Raw genomic sequence first — 21,419 nt, 5'->3', positions numbered from 1 at the left:
TTATACCTCAAATATTAAAATAAGTTATATATATATATATATATCGAGATAATGATATTTAAATATGAATAAAATATTATAATATATCTCGACACGAATAAAATGCTTCACTGTACCTTAATTCTCGCTGCTAACTTCACCATTAAAACGGGTGACAAACACCACACTCTCGTGGTTTTTTTTGTTTTATATGTCACGTTCTTTTCCACCAAACAAATTTTACGGTTGCTGTCATGTGAAGATTAAGTATATTACCTTATTCGAATTTCGACAAAAAAAAAACACCAAAATTTGAACGGTACACGTGATTTCACATCCACGTTTAATTACTACGCTTTAAATAGATAATTAAAATTAAAAACTAAATTAATATATTTTATTTATAAAGGCATAAATCTTAAATTCCATTAAACGATAAATATCGACAATGCTTGAAGAAAATCTCGGCATATTTATCTGTAGGGACCCCCGAAAGTCCTGTACACGTCAACAATGTTAAAATATCTTAAGCTTGTTAATTAATTTCCACTAATCAAAGTACGACACGTGGTTAGCAGTAATGACCTGGAGCCCACGTTGGAAATTATGCATGCTAATAGTGGGTCCCGCATATACCGTAGGGCATAGGTAGTGGGTCCACACTCACGCGTATAACAAAACCTCCGGACCCCACATTTTATAAATTATTGAGAATTGCGCAAAAAATATCAAATAAATTAAATTAATAATTAATAATTAAATTACAATATCCTTTGCTTTGGTTCCTTATCTTTTTTTTTTTTCTTTTATTTAATTCTTTTTTTTAATTATAATTTAAGAAATACAAAAAGGAGAAATATTTACACAAAAATCCCTAGTAATTTTTAACCAAAAAAAAAAAAATTGAATTAAAATTTAAAAAATTTCGGGTTTGTTGGGTTAGTGACCTCAACAACCCTAATTGCCACAACGAACCTAATGGTCGGGTTGTTCTTTCTTTTTTTTTAAATTAAGGTAGAGTTGAATTGAACTGTAATCCTATTTATATATGGGTCGACCCAACTAAAAAAAATTGAACCTTCATAATTTGAGCTAAATAGTCTAAATTGATCGAGTTATCGAGAACTAGGCACATGGGTTCTGAAGGTATACTAAAATGTGATCGATTGGGTTTTTTTTTTTTTTTTTTTTTTAACTATAAAATAAAATACAAATTATTACACAATAAAATGATATAAATACAAAAGGTGGAAACTTGAATTTGACAACTTTTTTATTATTTATTATTATTATTATTATTTTTGGCTCTCTTATCTAAGAGATTCAAAGGCTCTTTGGTTCCTGAGATGATTCCTGAACGCAGCTGCAAAACCAGACACAAAGAAACTCAGTTACTATAATGTTTTACAAAACAGAACCAAAAATAATGAACTTTGAGCTTTCAACTGCAAGTTTCCCATGTTTTCTTGTCTCTAACTTTCAACTCATAGACGTTTTGGGAATGTAAAGATTAATGGAGCTCGCCAAAAATGGAACGAATGGAAGCCATTAATGAGCTGAACTGTTAGTTGTGAAGAGAAGAAACAGAGGAGATAGAAAGAAGCCATTAATGAGAAGAAAAACAGAGGAAACAGAGCCAAGAGAAGCCATTAATGAAAAGAAAGATGAAGAACAAGAAGAACCCATCAATTTAGATTGAAAGAGAGAGGAGAAAATATGGTCAAAAGAAGCCATTAAAGACAGATTTGGAAAGCTCCATCAATTTAGAGACAAAAACAGAGGAAACAGAGGAAACAGAGGCAAGAGAAGCCATTGATGAAGAACTGATGAAAAACAGGAAGAACCCATTAATCAAAATCAACAAAACCCATAAGAATCGAAGAGATCTAAGAGAATTCACCTTGAGGGATACTACAATCAGGAGGATCTTCAAAGAGGGACAGAGAGAGCTGTTTATGAGCGACACCAATGTCGATGAGTACCACACCGGAGGTAGGATAATTAACAATGATATCTTTAACAGGGAGCCATAGAAAAAGCTCTTCTTGAGACATTCCCTGCACTCCAATCAAGCTCCCATAGCTAAGATTTGCACTAAAAACACTCTCAAAAATCACTCTGTTTTCATACTTAGCCATACATGGACCATCCAAGAACACTTCCAACCGACCATTTTCAGCCACTGTGTAAGACTTCACTTGCTTCGGCACAAGCCCCGCCGGCAGCCCCATGGATCGAAGAAGCTCATGAATTGAAGAATCGTCCTTAGAATTAGAGCAAAAACAAGAACAAAAACCCAAAAACAAGATCATTGAGATCCAAAGGCTAAGATTCTGGCTGCGAAACAGAGCCATGGCTGGAGAATTTCAGAGAGAGACAGAGAGAGATGGACGCTGATGGGGTTTTGTGATAGAGAAAGGTGGGGGACACTGTTTGGGGGAAGAAGAATGAGATGAGCTTGAAGGGTGTTGTGAAATGACGGTTTTGTCCTTGTAGGGGGTATATTTGGTAAGGGATCCTTCAGATGTTTGTGGTTTGTTTTCTTTTAGTATCCTCTGTTTTTGGGGGCTTGTGGGAAGTGGAGCTTAGTTTTTGGAATTTTGTTCTTGTGGGGGTATTTTGGACATTTCACATGAGAGACATTTTGATTAGCATTATGATACCATTGTGTAAATTTCAAGGTTTTGAGATTTGGTGGTAACAAAATTGAGTTCTTGATATCATTGCTGATTATGGGATATGAGCTAAACATCATTTTTTTTAGGGAAGTGTACCTCAATTTTCAACCCTAACTGTGAGCTTGAGCGTTTTCATTTTTAGTAGTCGGCGTAACATATTTTAAATTTTCAAGAACCGTCAATTTCGTATAATTTTTGTTCGAATATAAATACAACGAACAAAAAATCGTATGAGTAGAAGATTTCTATTTGGATTGTTCGGGTCACGAACTAGACCAACACAAAATTTTGGGAACAAAGATGATGTTCAATACGACGTTGCGTTGAGAGACCTTGATCCTGAGTAGAGGCAATATCAAGTCGAGTGACTTGATGTAGTGTTGAGGCAAGTCGTTTGTGTCACATATGATTGAACATGCACGTGCAAACAGCATGTGTGGTCGAACAAGCTTGAATTATGCACAAGTGATGTTAAGTCGACGAAGATTTCTCACTTAAGATCCGATGAAGCCACAAAGCGGGGTGAAAAATGAATATGAGACTTGGATTTACCTCTAGGCTGATCGTGAGTGTGTCAAGATCACGACTTGGGTTGGTCCAAAAAATTCTCTAATCCAATTCAACTCAACTCAACCCGTGCACACCCCTATTAGAATAAAAATAAATTTAATACCACAAAAGGGGCATTTTCGTCCATGAAAATCCGAACCCAATCCGAAGCTTTCAGGTGGGGAAACGGAGAAAAAATAAACACCACAACCGGCGGAGGAAAAGACAGAGGACGCGAACGGCAAAACGTTGTCGTGTAGTTAAAATAAGAAATAAAAATAAAAAAAAATAAAAACCTCAAGGGATGGGCAAAACGGTAAAATAACTCACAACAAGACTTTTTTTTTTAAAAAAAAATATAAATCTCTCTTCGTATCGGCCAATCCCAATCCCACGATAATTTTCGGAAACCGAATTTCCAAAACTAGACATTGAAAAGGACAATAATTACGACGACATGCCACTATGAAGTCACGCGCGTTACTGTGCTACGAGAAAAAAAAAATAAAAAAATAAAAAATAATTCCAGGAGAGTAATGATGATACGGTTACCTGATGTGGACGGGTGATGGTGACCGTAGCAAACTGATTTGACGCACGAAGACCAAACAGTATGGAGGGGCTGCGACTTGGAGACCGGGCGGGTGATTTTTTAGCGAGTGAATTGAACCGGGCGTCGGTCCAAATGAGAGCACAATAATTAGGATATTAAGAAAGTAATTAAAAGGTGGTTAGGGATTCCATAGAAAATTCTCTCCCAATAATTGCTTAAAAAATTCTCTCTAATTTTTGTTTTTGTCTCGTCGTATCGTATGCTAATATCGTACGATTTTGTGAAGACTTGTATTTTTGGTAAACAGTTTCCTTAACATGGTCACTACAACACCCTTACCTTGTTGTCAATAATTAAATGGTATACGACAAAGAGATTCCTGAAAAACCTGTATGCAGTCAAGTATTATTAAGTTAGAGAATATGTTTATAAGGACATTAACACACCTGATAAGACACTAAAAGAAACAAATAAGAAAACTAGATAAACAAATAAGGATCCAAACCACTGCTAGCAGATATTGTCATTTATGGATTTTCTCTTTTAAGCTTCTCCTCGAGGCTTTAAAACATGTCTGATAGGGAAAGGTTTCATACCCTTATAAAGGGTGTTTCGTTCTCCTCTCATACCCTTATAAAGGGTGTTTCGTTCTCCTCCTCGACTCTCTCATTATAGTTTTGGTAAACAAAAAAACAAAGTTACAAATGTTAAGATTAAAGTGGATAACAATCCAAACTTATTATTAGAAATATACACAAAAAAGTGAATAATATTCATCAAATGTATTTTTAATTGGATAAGAAAAATTGGTAAGATAATCGACATTTAAAAAAAAAAAAAAAAAGTAGAAAAGATTTTTGATTGTGAGGTGAACACGAAGAGAAGTCCAGACAATCAGTCAAATGTCAGAGCTCTCTTCAAAGGCCATTATTGTGCATAGATTGTGGCAGCAATTTTATTTTTAAAAAGTTATTTACTATATCTATCCATATCTTGATTTATCTGTAAATTCCACATTCATCTTTGATAGATTTGATAAATATCCATCAAACATAAAAATACCTAAATATAAAGAGTAACACCAATATTTAAATATTTATATAACAATGAAGACATGGTATTGAGAGCTCATCCATCAACCAAAACCACTCAAAATTCCTCCATAACGTGTGTTGAAGATTGTTGGTGAGAAGTCCTCCGCATCGGCTAATTAAGAGAATGATCATACATTTATAAGTAAGGAAATGAGACCCAAAAAATCAAAAACAAAACCACGAGGTCTATGTTCAAAGTGGACAATGTCATATAATTGTGGAAGTCCATGATTCTTGACAATCTGCAGTTCAAGAAGGTTTGAATACTAATAAAAATAACCGTTCTAAAACTATATATTATATTCTCCAATGATACCCTAAGCTATAAAATCATATCACAGAACAAAAATCCTTTTCAGGTTGAACTACAACACAACATGTACAAAAGTCCAAAGATGAAATTCTATGAACAACCTCTTCATTTTGCATCTATCTTTCTTGGTAGTTCAGTTCAGAGCTCAATCTCAAGTCATATTATACTAATGGATTGCAAAAGAAATGAACAAAAACATTCTATTTTCCTATGCAATCACTGCAAATAATGGAAGGAAAATCTGTGTACTACCTTAATCCGAATTTGATTCCGTTCTGGTCGCTTGGGGTCTCGGCTTTCGTTGTTCGGGAGGAGGGCCATCCCTTTTTCTTTCGTATCTCCTACTTTCGTATTTTGTTTCTCTTCGTTTCTTTGGTTCATAAACAGGATACTTTGATGGAATTATCTCCCCATTTATATACTTGTCACCTAAAAGTTAACCAAAAAAAAAAACTATGATAATCGATCAAAACTACAGAAAAGAAGCTCCTAATCCTACTGTTATGGTTGCAAACTAGCAGGGGATAGAAAGATACAGAGAAGATATAAACCCAACCTCCATAATCTTTGTTCTTGACATCTAAATAAGAATCTGGCAACACCCAAAGAACTCCGGGTAATCCTGCAATGAAAAGGTTATAATGGCAACTCTCAGCATGATGGTCAGAACAGGACTTCCAAAAAAAATTCAAAAACTAATCCTTACCCTTGAATTTCTCGGATGTTTCTTCGGACACTGTGCATTGGAATCCAGTGTAGGTGGTGGTGCTAAAGGCATACATGTTTTTCTTAGCTTCTTCCATGCTGTTTCCGAGAAAATCCATACATGAGAGATGAAAATAACCTTGATCAACGATTCATCAAAATCCCAGAACGTTCAGTTCTCAAGTTTTTCAGATTAACCACACTCTAATGAAATAAATGTTTAGTCCTGAATTTTAAGAGATGTGCCTACAGGTCCTTCAATTAGAAAAGTGTCTGATAAATCCTCTACGTTTCAATTGTGTTTAATAGATAATAGAACCATGAATAACAAAGTGTCTATGTAACAGCCCAAGTTTATCACTAGCAGATATTATCCTCTTTAGGCTTCTCTTTCGGGTTTTCCCTTAAAATTTTTAAAATGCGTATGCTAGGGAGAGGTTTCCACACTCCTATAAAGAATGTTTTCTCCTCCCCAACCGATGTGAGATCTCACAATCCACCCCCTTTTGAAACCCAACGTCCTCGTTGGCACTCGTTCGCTTCTCCAATTGATGTGGGACCCCCAATCCACCTCCTTCAGTGCCCATCGTCCTTGCTGGCACATCGCCTCATGTCCACCCCCTTCGGAGCTCAACATTCTCGCTAGCACACCGCTTGATGTTTGGCTCTGATACTAACTGTAATAGCTCAAACCCACCACCAGAATGTATTGTCCTCTTTGGGCTTTCCCTTTTGGACTTCCCCTCAAGGTTTTTAAAACGTGTATGCTAGAGAGAAGTTTCAATACTCTTATAAAGAATGTTTCGTTCTCCTCCCCAACCGATGTGGGATCTCACAGTCTAACAAATCCTTGACCATTTAATTTCGTGATATCTTGGTATAAGTTGAAGGTTCAAATCACATTTTCCAATCTCTCTCTCTCATATATCGTGTGTAACTATCATTTTATTGTTCTGACCTCCTTTAGTAAATCCACTGGTTTCTCTTATTATAAATGGTGCTCTAAAAGAGGGAAAGAAAAAGACTAGCAGAGCGAGCAGGAGGAGGAAGCAATCACATTGGCACCAAATCCCTATTAGAGGTGCCCTAAAACTAGTAAAATAGGCAACGAAGAGGGAACCGAGAAACAGATACAAGCACAACCATCTCTCGGCAAATGGATAATGATCGTTCTTGTTTCACTTCAACAACGAAATTCCAACCTCACCAAACTCCTATCTGTTATCTAATGAATATTTACATAACTCAAGACGCTTCCATATCGACATAACATGTCAATTTCCAACAACTTCATGCGTTTCTATAATTTCATTTTCAGTCTCCGAAACCAATGCATGTCCGAGCAGCGATTCTTTAACTCTTTACTCAAATGAAACTCTCACACAAACATTTGAAATGAAAACGAACATAAAGATATAGACAGAGCGAAAAAGAGAGAGAGAACCTTCCCAATACAGTAGCAAGAGTGTTGAGGTAGGTATCAATCATCTGTTCCCTCGTCGGAGCAGGTTCTTTGGGGAACTCCATGACAATAAGCCAATGGTTATAATCACAACCAGGCAACATAATCTCCTCCCTCTTCTCATTGCTACTACTCCTCTCCGACGAGTAATCGCTATCCAAAGCGGCTCGCACCAAAACCCCCGATTGAGAGCCGGAATGAATGCGAACACTCGAAATCCGACTCACTGACTTGAGTTGAAGGAAGTGACCTTGTTGAACTCGTGGTAAGAGCGATGGCTTCTGAAGTGGAATTAGTGACTGAGGAGAAACGGAGAGACTGATAGCCATTAGCATTACAGAGAAACAACCAAGAGGATAGCGAACTTTCTACGAAAAGATGATGTTTACGGGAAAAGAGGTTTTAGGAGAGATTTTTCAAAGAACTTTTTGGGCCGACGAGTGGTGTCGGCCCATTAGCTCACTTAAGCCAATATTATCCACTTTGGCTCATTACGTATTACCGTCACGCTCATGATTTTAAAATGCGTCTGTTTGGGAGAGGTTTCCACACTCTTATAAAGAATGCTTCGTTCCTCTCTCCTACCGATGTGGGATCTCACAATCCACCCTCTTAAGGGCCAGCATCCTTACTAGCACACTGCCCGAGTTTAGTTCTAATCTCACAATTAGATTGTGAAGTCTCATATCGGCATTCCTTATAAAAGTGTAGAAACCTCTCCCTAACAGACACGTTTTAAAACTGTAAGGCTGACAATGATGGTAAGCTAAAATTAGTCATAGACTTGTTCAATTGCTTAACATGATTTACACTGATAAAGTGTCCGACCTATAATATCTACAAATTTTTACACACTTATCTCGCCTCCAAATGGGTAATAGTTAACTCATTAGTAGTAAGAAATTCATTTTCATTTGAAAAAGAACGGGCTTCAAGTGAGTCTCCTTCAACGTATAATCCAGGTTGTTTCGGTTGCACCAACGCACCATCACTACTTAGCATTAGAACCACATTTGACATAGTCGGTCTATCCTCGGGATGTTTTTGCAAGCACAGAAGGCTAATATGGATGCATCGCAATACTTCAGATGGAGCGTACAAGTTCGTAATGGATGTATCAATAAACTCTAATGGTCTTCCTTCCTTCCATAATCTCCATACCTAAACGTAAAAAATACACCATTTAATTAAGGATTATAGTTGATCGTGAATCATCAAAGTACGTAACTTACATGACCAATAAGATTGAGAGCGTGATTTGAACGATGAAACCCCTTATTTTTCTCTCCACTTATAATCTCCAACACTAAAACCCCAAAGCTGAATACATCAGACTTGATAGAAAATTGTCCATTGATAGCGTATTCCGGTGCCATATACCCGCTATAAAACACACCCGAAAAGGTAAAGCATTAAACCAACGAAATAACGAACTCTCGAGGAGGAGAATACGAAACTAGAGATACTTACTACGTTCCAACTACTCTCTTAGTGTTTCCTTCAATCTGATCGCCACCAAAAGTTCTAGCCATTCCAAAATCCGAGATTTTCGGGATCATATCAGTATCAAGCAAGATATTACTCGGTTTGAGATCTCTATGTATAATCCTCAATCTAGAATCTTGATGAAGGTAAAGAATCCCTCTCGCTATTCCACATATGATGTTGAATCGCTTCGACCAATCCAAAAGCTTCCTTCCCGCCAAATCTAAACGGTTTCACAACGAGCCAAAGTTAGTTCAAAACGAACATATATAGCTAAAGATACAGAGTTTTTAGAGATTCAAACCAAATATGAAGGAATCCAAGCTGTTATTAGGCATGTATTCATAGACCAACATCTTTTCTTCCCCTTGAATGCAGCAACCCAGAAGCTTTACAAGGTTTCTGTGCTGAAGTTTGGCTATAAGTTTTACTTCATTCATGAACTCATCCATGCCCTGTCTTGACTGGTTGGACAGCCTTTTTACTGCAATTTCTTGTCCGTTTGGAAGCCTACCCTACAAGTTTATGGGCCAATGGTCAATTGCGTTGTATTATGATGATCATCGTTTTCAATATGTTTTTTGTTTGGTACCCAGAAGACAGCACCAAAACCGCCTTCTCCAAGCTTGTTGGAGTTTGAGAAATTGTCTGTCGAATGTGATATTGTTGATAAGTCATATAATGGAAGCTCCATGCTTTCCTCTTGCACTTCAAGCTTCTTACCTGTTTGCCAAGTTGGAAAATCATATCAGGAACGGTAATTTCGAGCCTGTTAAAAAGCACTTGAAAAGTCGTTCCAAATGGATCGTGTGTTGGGTGAAGCTAAACATGGTTAAAATGGGAGCTAAGATTATCAAACTAGAGTGTGGAGTCTAAACCTTGATGAGAAAACACAGCCACAGACAAGTTTTTGGGGGATGTTTCCTAGCTACATTTGCTCATCTTCTCGTGGCTTAGTCTAGATTTGTTCTAAACCTCGAGCCTTTTGGCTCAAGTCCACTATTAGCAGATACGTATCGCTGTTAGTCTCACGGTTTAAAACACGCGTCTACTAGGGAGAGGTTTCCACGTCCTTAAGAGGAATGCTTTGTTCCCTTTTTCAACCAATTTGAGATCTTACAATAACACGTCTACTATGGGGAGGGTCTAGCTCTACTCCGACATTGGTTGGAGAAGGGAACAAAGCATTTCTTATAAGAGTGTGGAAACCTCTCTCTAGTAGACGTATTTTAAAACCGTGAGGCTGATGGCGATACGTAACTGGCCAAAGGGTTTGGGCTGTGTTACAAATGATATCAGAGCCAGACATCGGATGGTGTGCTAGTGAGGACGTTGGGCTCCCAAGGAAGGTGAATGGTGAGATTCCACATCGGTTGGAGAGGGGAACGAAACATTGTGGAAACCTCTACCTAAGATGTGCGTTTTAAAACCTTAAGAGTAAAGCCCAAAACGAAAAGTCCAAAGAGGATAAGATCGGGAGAAGGAATTGCCAAAATGCCATTAAGTAAGCGTGATAATCATAAAAAACGAAGACATTTCAGCTGCAAATCTTACCTCTGAGGTGTTTCCTGCTTCGAACAACGTAAAATCCGACCAAAAGCAGGGCAGCAACAATGAGAGCAGCAGCTAAAACTACAACTATGGTCAACGAGCTCTTCTTCTTTGTCTCTGCATTTAAAGATTCAGACAATAAGAAAACAACTGAAATAGAGCTAGGAAAGAAGACCATGAATGTAACCACCCAAACCCACCGCTAGCAGATATTATCTTTTTTAGGTTTTCCCTCTCGGACTTCCTCTTAACAGGGAGAGGTTTCCACACTCTTGTTAAGAATGTTTCGTTCTCCCCAACCGACGTGGGATCTCACAATCCACTCCTTTTTGGGGCCAGCATCCTTGCTGGCAAACCACCTTGTGTCCATCTCCTGGAGCTTAGCCTCATCACTAGCACATAGTCCGGTGTTTGGCTCTGATACCATTTGTAACAGCTCAAGCCCACCGCTAGCAGATACGGTCCTCTTTAAGCTTTCCCTTTCGGGCTTCCCCTCAAGGTTTCTAAAACACGTCTACTAGGGAGAGGTCTCCACACCCTTATAAACAATGTTTCGTTCTCCTCTCCAGCCGACGTGGGATCTCACAATGAAAACGAACTACTACAACGGAGTTTAAAAAAAAGAGAACAAGGCTCATACCTAACTCAGAAGCAAGTACTTTAACATACAAATCTTGTCCACCTTTAAGAATCACAGGAATATCAACAAGCTCACCAACCCAAATGACACAACCACTGCCTGATCCTCTAATATCAGTATTAGCAAACGCCATACAAGAACAATTCCTCAAGCACATCTCCCTGCACTCATCTAACCTCATGCTTTCATTAACCCAAGAAAATTTAGTGTCAGGCAATTTCATCCCCACAAACTTAGCAAACCCCACTTCATCCAAGCAATTAAGAGGCCTATTTCTAACACACCCTTCTGTATAATCCATCAAATTCCATCTCTCAGGCACCTTTGGCTTAAACCCTTTTAAACATTTACAAGAAGGCATGCTCTCAATGTTGCAGCTCCCAAAAGCACCACAAAAATTGTACGTATCGCAGTACTCCCTCGGTATTGAGGCGTATACCTTCCAGTTCTTCTCAGCTTCCGACCACAACAGAGCCTCTCTCTTGAACTTGGATTGATTCAACACCATTCTTCCAATCATTGATTGATTAATCAACTGGTAGCTGTAATAAACCTCATCTTTGTTCTTCGTGTAATGGAAGACGAAAATTGGGAAAGCGGTGAAGGGTTTGGCGCTGTATCGAATCCCATTCCAAGGTCCGGATCTCATGAACTCTTGAGTACCATTCCACATGGCGGGTTCTGGGTAGCTATGATTCTCCATTTCCATGGTCAATGTTCCAGGAGATGGGTCGTCCCAGTTTTTCCAAGCGGATAATCTTCTGTTCAAGCCAGTTTTATAATCCCATCCCAGCTTCATTCCTGGCAACAATGTATCCGTTGGATAATCAAAGCTTTCCCATAAGAACACCTCCGAGTTCCCATTTTTCAGGACCAAATTCCCAGAATCCAGGAGTTGCAGTCTGGGATTTTCCACTGGTTTTAACGATTTTGCTGACCAAACAACAAGATCATCATTCTGGGTGAGAGTGATTTCACTGGCTGTGGTGTTGATTCTTAGAACACCATGAAGATCCTTGATCGGGGCTTCTCGATTGGCGACCCAAATCACAGTGGGAATCGGGATGATTTTGTACCAAATTCCCAAGTAACGATTCATGGGATTTCCAGGACTGAAGAAACCCATCTCGAAATACCCATTTTCCGAGACCAGGGTGTTGCCATCGCTGAGGGTTTGAGAAGGGGTTAAGAAATCAACAGCCGATGAGATATTGAAAGATGAATATAAGAACAGGGTCATAACAAAAGATAGCAGAGGAAGATTACCCATTCTGCATTGGGTTTCGTTCGGCTTTGCTACAATTTCAGTTAAAGGGCACCGCACAGTGTGCGACGAGAGCCTGCAAGACTTGAATTCCAATCAACCCAATGAAGAAACACATAAACTTGATTGGCCATCCGCCTAGAGGTAAGGCCCATGTGAAAAATTGACCCAATATTTGACTTCTTTGTAACAATCAATTTCAACGCTATTGATGGGACTTGGGAGGACCCAGCTATACCCACAAGAATGGTTGACCATTTCAACTTTTGTACTGCACCAAATCATAGTATGTGGCTCTACTAATTCACATTGATTGTAGGAATGAAATGAAGTATGAACGACCCATGCTCTATGGCTCTTCTATGTACCCTATTTTGTGATTAAGATGACATGTATTGTATTATGTGAAGTCATACTATGATATGTCATGCACACTATGTTAGCATGATTATTACAAGATTATGAAATGTTGTTATATTTAAGTATGTATTTATGAAAGGATGAATATACGATTTGCATATTATGTTTATGACATGCTTTTAAAGTTATGGGGATCTCATGCATTTTTGTATGTCACGTGGATTGGGATACTTTTTTGTTATGATGAGTACGGATGCGCATACATTATGATATTAATGTATGTCATGATATTATGCGAGTTCAGTGACACAATTGCGCTTTCGAAGGCAGCGGACTAGCGATTGTGCGGCACTCACTTTCCAGCGACAAGTGAGTTAAGCCAATTTGTTCTTGCGTCGCCTACGGCCAAGCGACGTACGGTCAAGCCTCTAGCCTCGGTTTTAAAAGAAGGTTTTAGAAAACGAGGAGAGAGAGAGATTTTAGAAAGAGACGTTATATAAGTAAGCAAGAGAAAGATAACAACGGCTTAGCATATATAACCTTGGGTAGGGAGAAGTTGACGACTTGTCATATCCCCCTATAGTACATTCTGGGTCATTTTAGTTCTGGCAGGCCTAGACATGATATTTTTGAGGTGTCATACGCTCTAGAATTACAAAAGGAAAAACACTTGAATGAAAAGACATGACAAGGGTTTGGCTTGTCATGGGCATGCGGCCATGGGCAACATGCCCTGGACAAGCATGACCGTGACACTCAGCTCCTTTTCCTCTGTAGCTTCTGCAGCATGAGCTTGTGCTAATTGAAGGCCAGGTTCATGGGTACGTATATGTCTGATTGGTGGGTCCATGTGCACATACGTAGGCGTGTGTAAAGAAATATTACACATTCGAAAAATAATAACAATGTATAAAAAATAATAGAAATGAAATAAAGAATTAATAAATTTTACTTGACTTGATTGGTGGTCCATGTTAAGAATTGATTAAGTCTGACTTTTGAAGCCAATGTAGCGACACTCGAATCAATTTCATTGTTAATGACAGGGGCCATGGGTGGTTTGTCGAGCAAAGGTTGGTTTTGGCGACTTGGAACTCGTGCTTAGCATACGTGTATATCATTTAGTGTCATTTGGTGTTATTTTGAGTCTATCGCTAGTATATCAAATATCAATTAATATTCATTTGAGTTAGAACATGGTTACATCATTTTGCATGAATGTGCAAACAGATAGAACAATTTAGAAGAATCAGCATTGAAAAAGTTAGTTACAATATGTGAAACGTACAGACCACCGCTATCTAGCTTCCATTAGGGAAATCGTTAATTCATTGGTAGTTGAAGATTCATTCTTGCCCGAAATAGAATCTGCTTTAAGAGAATCTCTTTCCATGTAGAATCCCGGCTGTTTTGGTTGTGCTAAGACGCTCTCACTACTTAGCATTAGGACCACATTCGACATAGTTGGTCTATCCTCGGGTTGTTGTTGTAAGCACAAAAGGCTAACATGGATGCATCGAACCACTTCAGATAAAGAATAAGAGTCTCCAATAGTCGCATCAATCAACTCTAACGGCTTTCCTTCGTTCCATAACTTCCATGCCTAAAAATGAAAGTGTCAGTCACTGTTCAGCTCAAGATTGCAAGTTATGTAATGATTGAGTGGAGTCCGTAACTTACATGTCCAATAAGGTTGAGAGCATGATTGGGACGATAAAAACCTCGGTTCTTCTCTCCACATATGATCTCCAACAACAAAATACCAAAACTGAAAACGTCGGACTTAACGGAGAATTGTCCATCAATGGCGTATTCGGGTGCCATATACCCACTACAAGATAACATTAAAAAAAAAAATGTTAGTCGAGAATGTAAATGTGAGATCTCCCATTGGTTGGAGAGGGAAACGAAACATTCTTTATAAGTGTGCAGAAACCTCTTCCTAGTAGACGCGTTTTAAAATTGTGAGCCTGACGGTGATACGTAACGAGCCAAAACGGACAATATCTACTAGTTGTGGGTTTGGGAGTGCTAGCGAGAACGCTGGCCCCAAGGGGGTGGATTGTAAGATCCCACATTCGTTGGAGAGGGGAACGAAACGTTCCTATAAGTGTGTGAAAACCTCTCCTTAGAAGACGCATTTTAAAACTGTGAGGCTGACGGAGGTACGTAACGGGCCAAGGCGGTGGGTTCGGGAGGTTACAGTGAAACTAATAGATTTACACAAGTTTGAAGTTCAATAGAATTGAAGCTTACTACGTTCCAACAACTCTCCTCGTATTTCCTTTGGTTTGATCCCCTCCAAACGTCTTAGCCATTCCAAAATCCGAGATTTTTGGGTTCATATCAACATCAAGCAAGACATTACTTGCTTTTAAATCCCTATGTATAATCCTCAACCTCGAATCCTGATGAAGATAAAGAAGCCCTCTAGCTACTCCGCATATGATATTGAATCTTTTAGACCAATCTAAAAGCTTTCTTCGAGCCGGGTCTAACCAATATAACGAGCTACAGTTAGTCAAAAATAAAAACTAACGATTACCAAGAATAAAGATCGATACGAACCAAATATGAAGAAGTCCAAACTCTTATTAGGCATGTACTCGTAAATCAACATCTTTTCCTCCCCTTGGATACAACAACCCAAAAGCTTCACGAGATTTCGATGTTGAAGTTTAGCAATGAGTATCACTTCGTTTTTGAATTCATCCGTTCCTTGTCTCGAATAGCTAGCAAGCCTCTTTACTGCAATTTCTTGTCCAGTTGCAAGTCTACCCTGAAAGTTTATAGACTAACTTGTTTCAACAACGATCATCGTTTTCGATATATTTTCTTTATAACCGGCGAAATTTACCCGAAAAACCGCGCCGAAACCACCTTCTCCAAGTTTATTGGAGGCTGAGAAATTGTCTGTGGCAGTAGATATTGTCAGTAAGTCAAGTAATGGAAGCTCCAAGTCTTGTTCTTGCGCTTCTACATCCTTACTTTCATGGCTTCTTCTCCTCCTCCTCCTCCTAATGTAAAACCCAACAAGAACCAAACCAGCAACCACGACAACGGCTGCGACGACGATAACGCCGACGACAACCGAGCTCTTCTTCTTCGTCGTCTCTACACATTCAAACACAATAAGAAACAGAACAGCCAGAGAAACAGAACAAATTCATATACATACCCAGTTCAGAAGCCAACATTCTAATATACAAATCCTGGCCTCCACCTCGAACCACTTTGATATCAACAAGATCCCCAACCCAAATGGCACAGCCACTCCCTGAGCCACGAGCCACAGCGTTTGCAAACGCTACACAAGAACAGTTCCTCGAACACTTGTCCCTGCACTCACTCAAGCTCATGCTCTCATTCACCCACGACATGTTCATGTCTGGAAGTTTGAGCCCAGGCAACTTTGCGAACCCGATTATATCAGTAGAGCAATTCAATGACCGATTTCTAACACACCCATCTGTGTAATCCATCAAATTCCACTTCTCCTGCACTTTGGGATGAAACCCTTTTAAGCATTGACACGCCGGCATTTGCTCGATGTCGCAGCTCCCAAATGCGCCGCAGAGACCGTACGTGTCGCAGTAATCCCCTGGTACCGACTGGTGCAAAGCCTCGCTTCTCATGAGCTCCTTCGAGCCTTTCCACATCGCCGGTTCTAGGTCGTCGGGGGTTTTTCCGGCGGATAATCGACGGTGGATTCCGTTTCGGCGGAGTAATGGGTCCGTTGGGTAATCGATTCGGCGAATCGTGATGAGGTTGTTGTGCCAGATTCCGAAAAAAGGGTTCGTGAAATTTCTTGGGGTTTGCTCGGAAAACCCTTTTTCCGAGACGAAAGTGGCGGCGTTGGTGAGGTTTTGAGATGGGGTTAAGATATCAACCGCCAGAGACGGCGGAGAGAAGAGAAAAACAAATAGAAACAGAAGTAGAGAGAGATTTACCATTTTTGCATTGGATTTTGTCTGTAATTTGATAAATGGAAAGGGTGTTCTTCCGCGGAGTTGTATAAGAGCATTGAATTTCATATGAATGCAGTGAAGATTGGTGGCGGAGATGAAATGAGAGGGCGGCCATTGACTTGTGGGTTCGTGGACTCTGTTCGTCGTGGTTTTACTTAACTTCAAATTTTGGCTATGCTTTTTTACTAAGAAACTATAGAATATATTATTTTTATGGAAAGAATTTCATAAAATAATAAAGTAAAAGTCGGGATTTGAATTTTCGACCTACCAAAAATTAATTAATCTATCCGCGTTTAATCATAGTTTAGAAATCGAATTCAATCGTTGATGGTTCCAACATTTTTACGTATGTTCTGCAATAGGGTCACGTTACTTTATTGCTTACTTTTCCGGGGTGACCATATCATGGGTAATTGATGTGACCATCAGGCCAACAGAAAGATCGCACCGATAAGAAATTGGGCTAAAATCTAATTTTTTTTACCCTCCGACTCCGACAAGTGGTTGAGTGTTGTCTCTATGGTTGGTCTCATATGTGTGATCCTTTCTTAGCTTGATCCGACACATTTACCTCAAAAAAAATCGATGAAACCCTTAAAGAAGTCATAAATATTCTTCTTCCAAATTTTACTGATTGTTGTTATGTGAAAGTCAATATAAGATAATCTCCGATGGTTCCTTAGGTTTTTACGAAGAAAAAATAAAATAATAATATTTATTTTATGGAACTACCATGGTAGAAATATAAGACGGGATGCAATGGATTCGACAACAAAAGTCTAGAATTTAGGTAGAAATATAAGAAGGGCTACAAATTGTCTGTCTTTCGGAGTTGAATGCTTCCACGAATGTTTTTTTGTTTGTGGCAACAACTGCGAATATGTTTGACCAATTTCGGTTTCAAAAAATAGTATTTGACATTCACGGAATAATAACGGTAAAATTTTTTTTGAGAGGAGAGGAACGTGACTTGCAAAATAAGAAAAATCTGCATACCGATGTGGTGGTTGCACCAACTCAGATGCATAAGTTAGTACTATGAATTTCAGTATAGGAAGGGTTCAGTGTATGAATGTGAGATCCCACGTCGTTTGTAAAGAGGTAGGGGTATACATTCAACCCGGACCAACCCAACTCGAACTATAAGGGTTGGGTTGAGTTGAGTTGGATTAGCATTTCGGATAGGATTGGGTTCATTTTTCTGAACCCGAACTGAATCGGTTCAGTTTCGGGTTTATGGGCAAAACATTCGAGTTGACCCAAATCAAATAAAAATATATACAATATATTAAGAATCTTTTCGAATTATTAGGTTTGCGAAAGTAGTCAATAAAGTAACATATAACTATTTATACTGTTTTTATTATTCTGTTTATATTATATACATGTTTCTTAATAAAGTAACATATAACTATTTATACTATTTTATAATAGATCATAAATTATATATATATATATATATATATATATATATATATATATATATATATATATATATATATATTATAAATTATAATATATTTATTATTTGTTGCAACATTATTATATTACTATTTCAATTAAAATATTTTTATATATTTTTTATTTTTGTTATATACAATATCCTTAAACTAATTATTGTTTATTTAATTTCAGAATTTATCATTGTATTTTTGTCACTTTAACCGATTTTCAAAAAATGTCGATATTTAGTTGTTTTTTGTTTTATGACAATGTTGAACTATATTAATATGTTACAGTTTTTTGTCGTTGTTTTTTATTGAATTTGTTTTTTTTTTATCAATAATTATAGATTGATTTGTTGTTTGTTTGTGAACTTTTAATATATTTTATATAAGATTGTATCCGAATAATTATAAAATGAGGATAAATAAAACTTTAAAAAAAAGATTGACAACAACCCGAAAATAGAGGGTTGGGTTTGTTGTGAAAAGTTTCAGGTTGGGTTGGGTTACTAATCCAACCAACCCGAACTTTTGGGTTGGGTCAAAAAACTCCCCAACCCGAACCATGCACACCCCTAAAGAGGGGAACTAAACATTCATGAGGTGTAAAAACCTCTTCCTAGCAGATGCATTTTAAAACTATGAGGCTGACGGCGATACGTAGCTGGCCAAGGTAGACAATATTTGCTAGATGTGGATTTGAGCTATTACAAATGGTATCGTATCAGCGAGAATGCTTAGCTCCCAAGGGAGGTGGATTATGAGATCTCACGTTGGAAAGAGGAACGAAACATTTCTTGTAAAGGTATGAAAACTCTCCCTAATATATGCATTTTAAAACCGTGAGATTGACAATAATACGTAACGGGCCAAAACAGACAATATTTATTAGCGGTGGACCCTCATATGAAAACTTTTTAATGTTACTTACATTTCCACGAAGAATTATGTTAAATATAAATTTGACCAAATTAAATTGGAAAGCAACTAGTTAGAGGGATGCACGACACGTCCCCTTTAAGAGATCGACCTTAGGGTAGCCTTCTATGAGACTATGACCCGAGCTTGGCCAGACTAATTCAATTACTTCCAAGCTCAAACGACTGGAAAAAAAAAATACGAAGTTTTTAAAAGTTATTTAAGAATGTTAAAAAAAAACTCGATCACAAAAATATTTTTGCTTTATATTCTAAGTCAAAGTCAAGGCTTTGAAAATGAGGCCCTCATTTGAATCAACATGTGGCTATCAATCACATACGAAATATCATTTTCATTCAACTATTATGATTCGATGTATAGCCCAATCTTTGACTTTGATATTAAGAAAAATTCATAGGTAGGGTCGTTTTTAGCTAAGCATATATTTTTATTAGAGATGTCTAATATCGAGACTTTATGAGTACCCACTTTGAATAGTATAACTACTCGAGCACACTGCTAGCAGATACTGACCACTTTAACTTGCTACGGATCGCCAAACGCATTTTAAAACTGTGAGACTGACGACGATTACGTAACAAACCAAAACGGACAATATTTACTAGCGATGGTGGAATATTCTCGTTTAAATGAAAAACGAGACAGGGAGGAAAAAAAAAAAGGAAACAGAGTGAAAAATACTTGTTTATTATTATATTCAAATTAATTGTTGTATCCTATTGAGACGATCATTGAAGTCTATACACAACCCATGAATGAACCACGAGCACGGTTAATAAAGACTATTTATACCAATAATGTGCATCTTACGGCAATTTTCATTTAAGTTTTGGAATTTAATTACGAAATCAAATGTTTTCTAAATAAGATGAAAATTGTCGGGAAAAATCAAACCTTCACCAATAAAGTTTAAACAAAATGATGATTAATTATATAAATTTTGAAAATTGGAGGAAATTGCGTGGGGCCCACAACCACGTAGTTTATTGGGCTGTAAACAGATTCGACGTCCCAAAAAAGCCATTAAGCTATAAAGTTGGGCTTTGGGGATTATTACCCAACTCAATTTTTTTAATTAAAATATCTATTTATTTATTTTCAAATATTTAATTAAAAAATTAAATTCATTTTCAATATATATTTTAAATTATTTTAAGAATGGTTAAAAAATAAATAAATAATATATATATATATATAAGCAAAAACATATATTTTAAAAATAATAATAAGTTTACGTTGGTTTGGTTTAAAAATTTGTGACTCGATCCCGATGTTGGATTAAGTTAATCAGGTTTTTTTTTTTAATTATCGGTTCTTTAAACGCTGTTAATCTATTTTTCGTTTTTAATTAAAGTTATTTATATATATATTTTTTTTACAATTTGTTGTCAAAGTATCTCGGGTGAAATCTTTATAATTCAAATTTGAAACCACAAGAAAATTAGATAAGCGTCTAAACAGCGTAATAGAAGCTGGTTTATTCAGGTGACATACATTTTTACGAGTATTTGTCACCTCACTTTTTATTTAAATTTTAATAAAATGGTAATTTTGAAACTATTTTTAAAATTCAAAAGTAAAATAATAATGTAAATTTGAGATATATTTGGTATAATTCAAGCATGAACAAAATTAAGGGTATAATAATAATTATAATTATTTTTGGAGACACTACTAAATTGAAGCTAATTTTTTAAAATTAATAATAAAGATATTATTAAAATTATAAAAGTTAAACAAATATTTAAAAGAAAAAAAAAAGTAAAAAGGAATTTAAAAAGGGGTTGGGTGGGGTCCACGTGAAATAGGAAAGTGTGTGGGTAATGAGGTGGGCCCCACAAGTCTGAATTTCAATTTCGGAATTTAAAATTCCCGGTTTTATTAAGTCTCTTTCTTTTATCCTCCACACATTCCTCTCTCTCTCTCTCTCTTTCCGCCACGTATTTATTCCAAATATTCTCGTGGCACCGAATCCTCCTTTACCCCTTCTTCATATCTCCACCTCACCATTCCAGATTTTCTCCAATCTCATCTCCTCCACGTCACACCCCCCACCCACGTGACTGATTCTGCCACCTCATCCTTTACTCGTTCTCCTCCCAAACATGGCCACCGTTGCTCCACGACAGTGCCTCCCGCGCCTCGTATTAAATTACAAATTTCTTTTCCATAATTCTATTTTTTTTAATTTCATAAACTATTTTTAGGATTTTATAAATCTGTAATTTTCTAATTTTTTTATATTATATAATTGAACAAATTTAGGTTTGAGAGAATTAATTATTGAATAACTTTGATAAAATTTATAAATTTTAATATAATTTGAAAAAATTATATTAATTTTTCAATTGCATACCTGAAATAGTTTTAAAATAATGAAATTAAATAAAATTGAAAGTAAAAAGTAAAAAAAAAAAAAAAAAAAAAAAAA

General features: G+C 37.1%; 4 protein-coding genes across 4 annotated transcripts; all 4 read right to left on the bottom strand.

The window, feature by feature from the left end:
- Positions 1-1,279: 1,279 nt before the first annotated feature.
- LOC111445879 lies at positions 1,280-2,412 on the bottom strand. Its single transcript, XM_023084405.1, has 2 exons — positions 1,880-2,412; positions 1,280-1,342 (listed from the first exon to the last, which is right to left on the bottom strand). Exons 1-2 carry the CDS (start codon positions 2,331-2,333, stop codon positions 1,290-1,292), a joined length of 507 nt encoding a protein of 168 aa, XP_022940173.1. The 5' UTR covers positions 2,334-2,412; the 3' UTR covers positions 1,280-1,289.
- A 2,347-nt stretch (positions 2,413-4,759) lies between these two features.
- On the bottom strand, positions 4,760-7,781 carry LOC111445760 (multiple organellar RNA editing factor 9, chloroplastic-like). Its single transcript, XM_023084222.1, has 5 exons — positions 7,316-7,781; positions 5,873-5,970; positions 5,723-5,788; positions 5,419-5,595; positions 4,760-4,965 (listed from the first exon to the last, which is right to left on the bottom strand). The coding sequence occupies exons 1-4, from the start codon at positions 7,666-7,668 to the stop codon at positions 5,420-5,422; spliced, it is 693 nt and encodes a 230-aa protein (XP_022939990.1). The 5' UTR covers positions 7,669-7,781; the 3' UTR covers positions 4,760-4,965; position 5,419.
- A 314-nt stretch (positions 7,782-8,095) lies between these two features.
- LOC111446488 (G-type lectin S-receptor-like serine/threonine-protein kinase At4g27290) lies at positions 8,096-12,352 on the bottom strand. Its single transcript, XM_023085322.1, has 7 exons — positions 11,010-12,352; positions 10,381-10,486; positions 9,411-9,543; positions 9,123-9,333; positions 8,804-9,041; positions 8,566-8,716; positions 8,096-8,494 (listed from the first exon to the last, which is right to left on the bottom strand). The coding sequence occupies exons 1-7, from the start codon at positions 12,277-12,279 to the stop codon at positions 8,189-8,191; spliced, it is 2,415 nt and encodes an 804-aa protein (XP_022941090.1). The 5' UTR covers positions 12,280-12,352; the 3' UTR covers positions 8,096-8,188.
- A 1,512-nt stretch (positions 12,353-13,864) lies between these two features.
- LOC111446489 (putative receptor-like protein kinase At4g00960) lies at positions 13,865-16,735 on the bottom strand. The gene is made up of 6 exons (XM_023085323.1): positions 15,812-16,735; positions 15,491-15,747; positions 15,202-15,412; positions 14,890-15,127; positions 14,314-14,464; positions 13,865-14,236 (listed from the first exon to the last, which is right to left on the bottom strand). The coding sequence occupies exons 1-6, from the start codon at positions 16,665-16,667 to the stop codon at positions 13,931-13,933; spliced, it is 2,019 nt and encodes a 672-aa protein (XP_022941091.1). The 5' UTR covers positions 16,668-16,735; the 3' UTR covers positions 13,865-13,930.
- Between the last annotated feature and the right edge of the window lie 4,684 nt (positions 16,736-21,419).

Source organism: Cucurbita moschata, unplaced genomic scaffold (genome assembly GCF_002738365.1).
Source record: "Cucurbita moschata cultivar Rifu unplaced genomic scaffold, Cmos_1.0 Cmo_Scf00008, whole genome shotgun sequence".
NCBI classification, from domain to species: Eukaryota; Viridiplantae; Streptophyta; class Magnoliopsida; order Cucurbitales; family Cucurbitaceae; genus Cucurbita; species Cucurbita moschata.
This window is presented reverse-complemented; position numbering and strand designations above follow the sequence as displayed.

Excerpts from the sequence above, each read along its gene's own strand:
- LOC111445879 (XM_023084405.1), bottom strand. The coding sequence starts at position 2,333 with ATGGCTCTGTTTCGCAGCCAGAATCTTAGCCTTTGGATCTCAATGATC. Across the intron at positions 1,343-1,879 it reads TGATTGTAGTATCCCTCAAG|CTGCGTTCAGGAATCATCTC; the intron begins GTGAATTCTCTT and ends CTGGTTTTGCAG.
- LOC111445760 (XM_023084222.1), bottom strand. The coding sequence starts at position 7,668 with ATGCTAATGGCTATCAGTCTCTCCGTTTCTCCTCAGTCACTAATTCCA. Across the intron at positions 5,971-7,315 it reads CTTGCTACTGTATTGGGAAG|CATGGAAGAAGCTAAGAAAA; the intron begins GTTCTCTCTCTC and ends TCTCGGAAACAG. Across the intron at positions 5,596-5,722 it reads CAAGAACAAAGATTATGGAG|GTGACAAGTATATAAATGGG; the intron begins GTTGGGTTTATA and ends GTTAACTTTTAG.
- LOC111446488 (XM_023085322.1), bottom strand. The coding sequence starts at position 12,279 with ATGGGTAATCTTCCTCTGCTATCTTTTGTTATGACCCTGTTCTTATAT. Across the intron at positions 9,544-10,380 it reads GTTGTTCGAAGCAGGAAACA|AGGTAAGAAGCTTGAAGTGC; the intron begins CCTCAGAGGTAA and ends AACTTGGCAAAC. Across the intron at positions 9,042-9,122 it reads CTTGGATTCCTTCATATTTG|ATTTGGCGGGAAGGAAGCTT; the intron begins GTTTGAATCTCT and ends GAAACCGTTTAG.
- LOC111446489 (XM_023085323.1), bottom strand. The coding sequence starts at position 16,667 with ATGAAATTCAATGCTCTTATACAACTCCGCGGAAGAACACCCTTTCCA. Across the intron at positions 15,413-15,490 it reads GTTTCGGCGCGGTTTTTCGG|GGTAGACTTGCAACTGGACA; the intron begins GTAAATTTCGCC and ends ATAAACTTTCAG. Across the intron at positions 14,465-14,889 it reads AGGAGAGTTGTTGGAACGTA|TGGGTATATGGCACCCGAAT; the intron begins GTAAGCTTCAAT and ends GTTATCTTGTAG.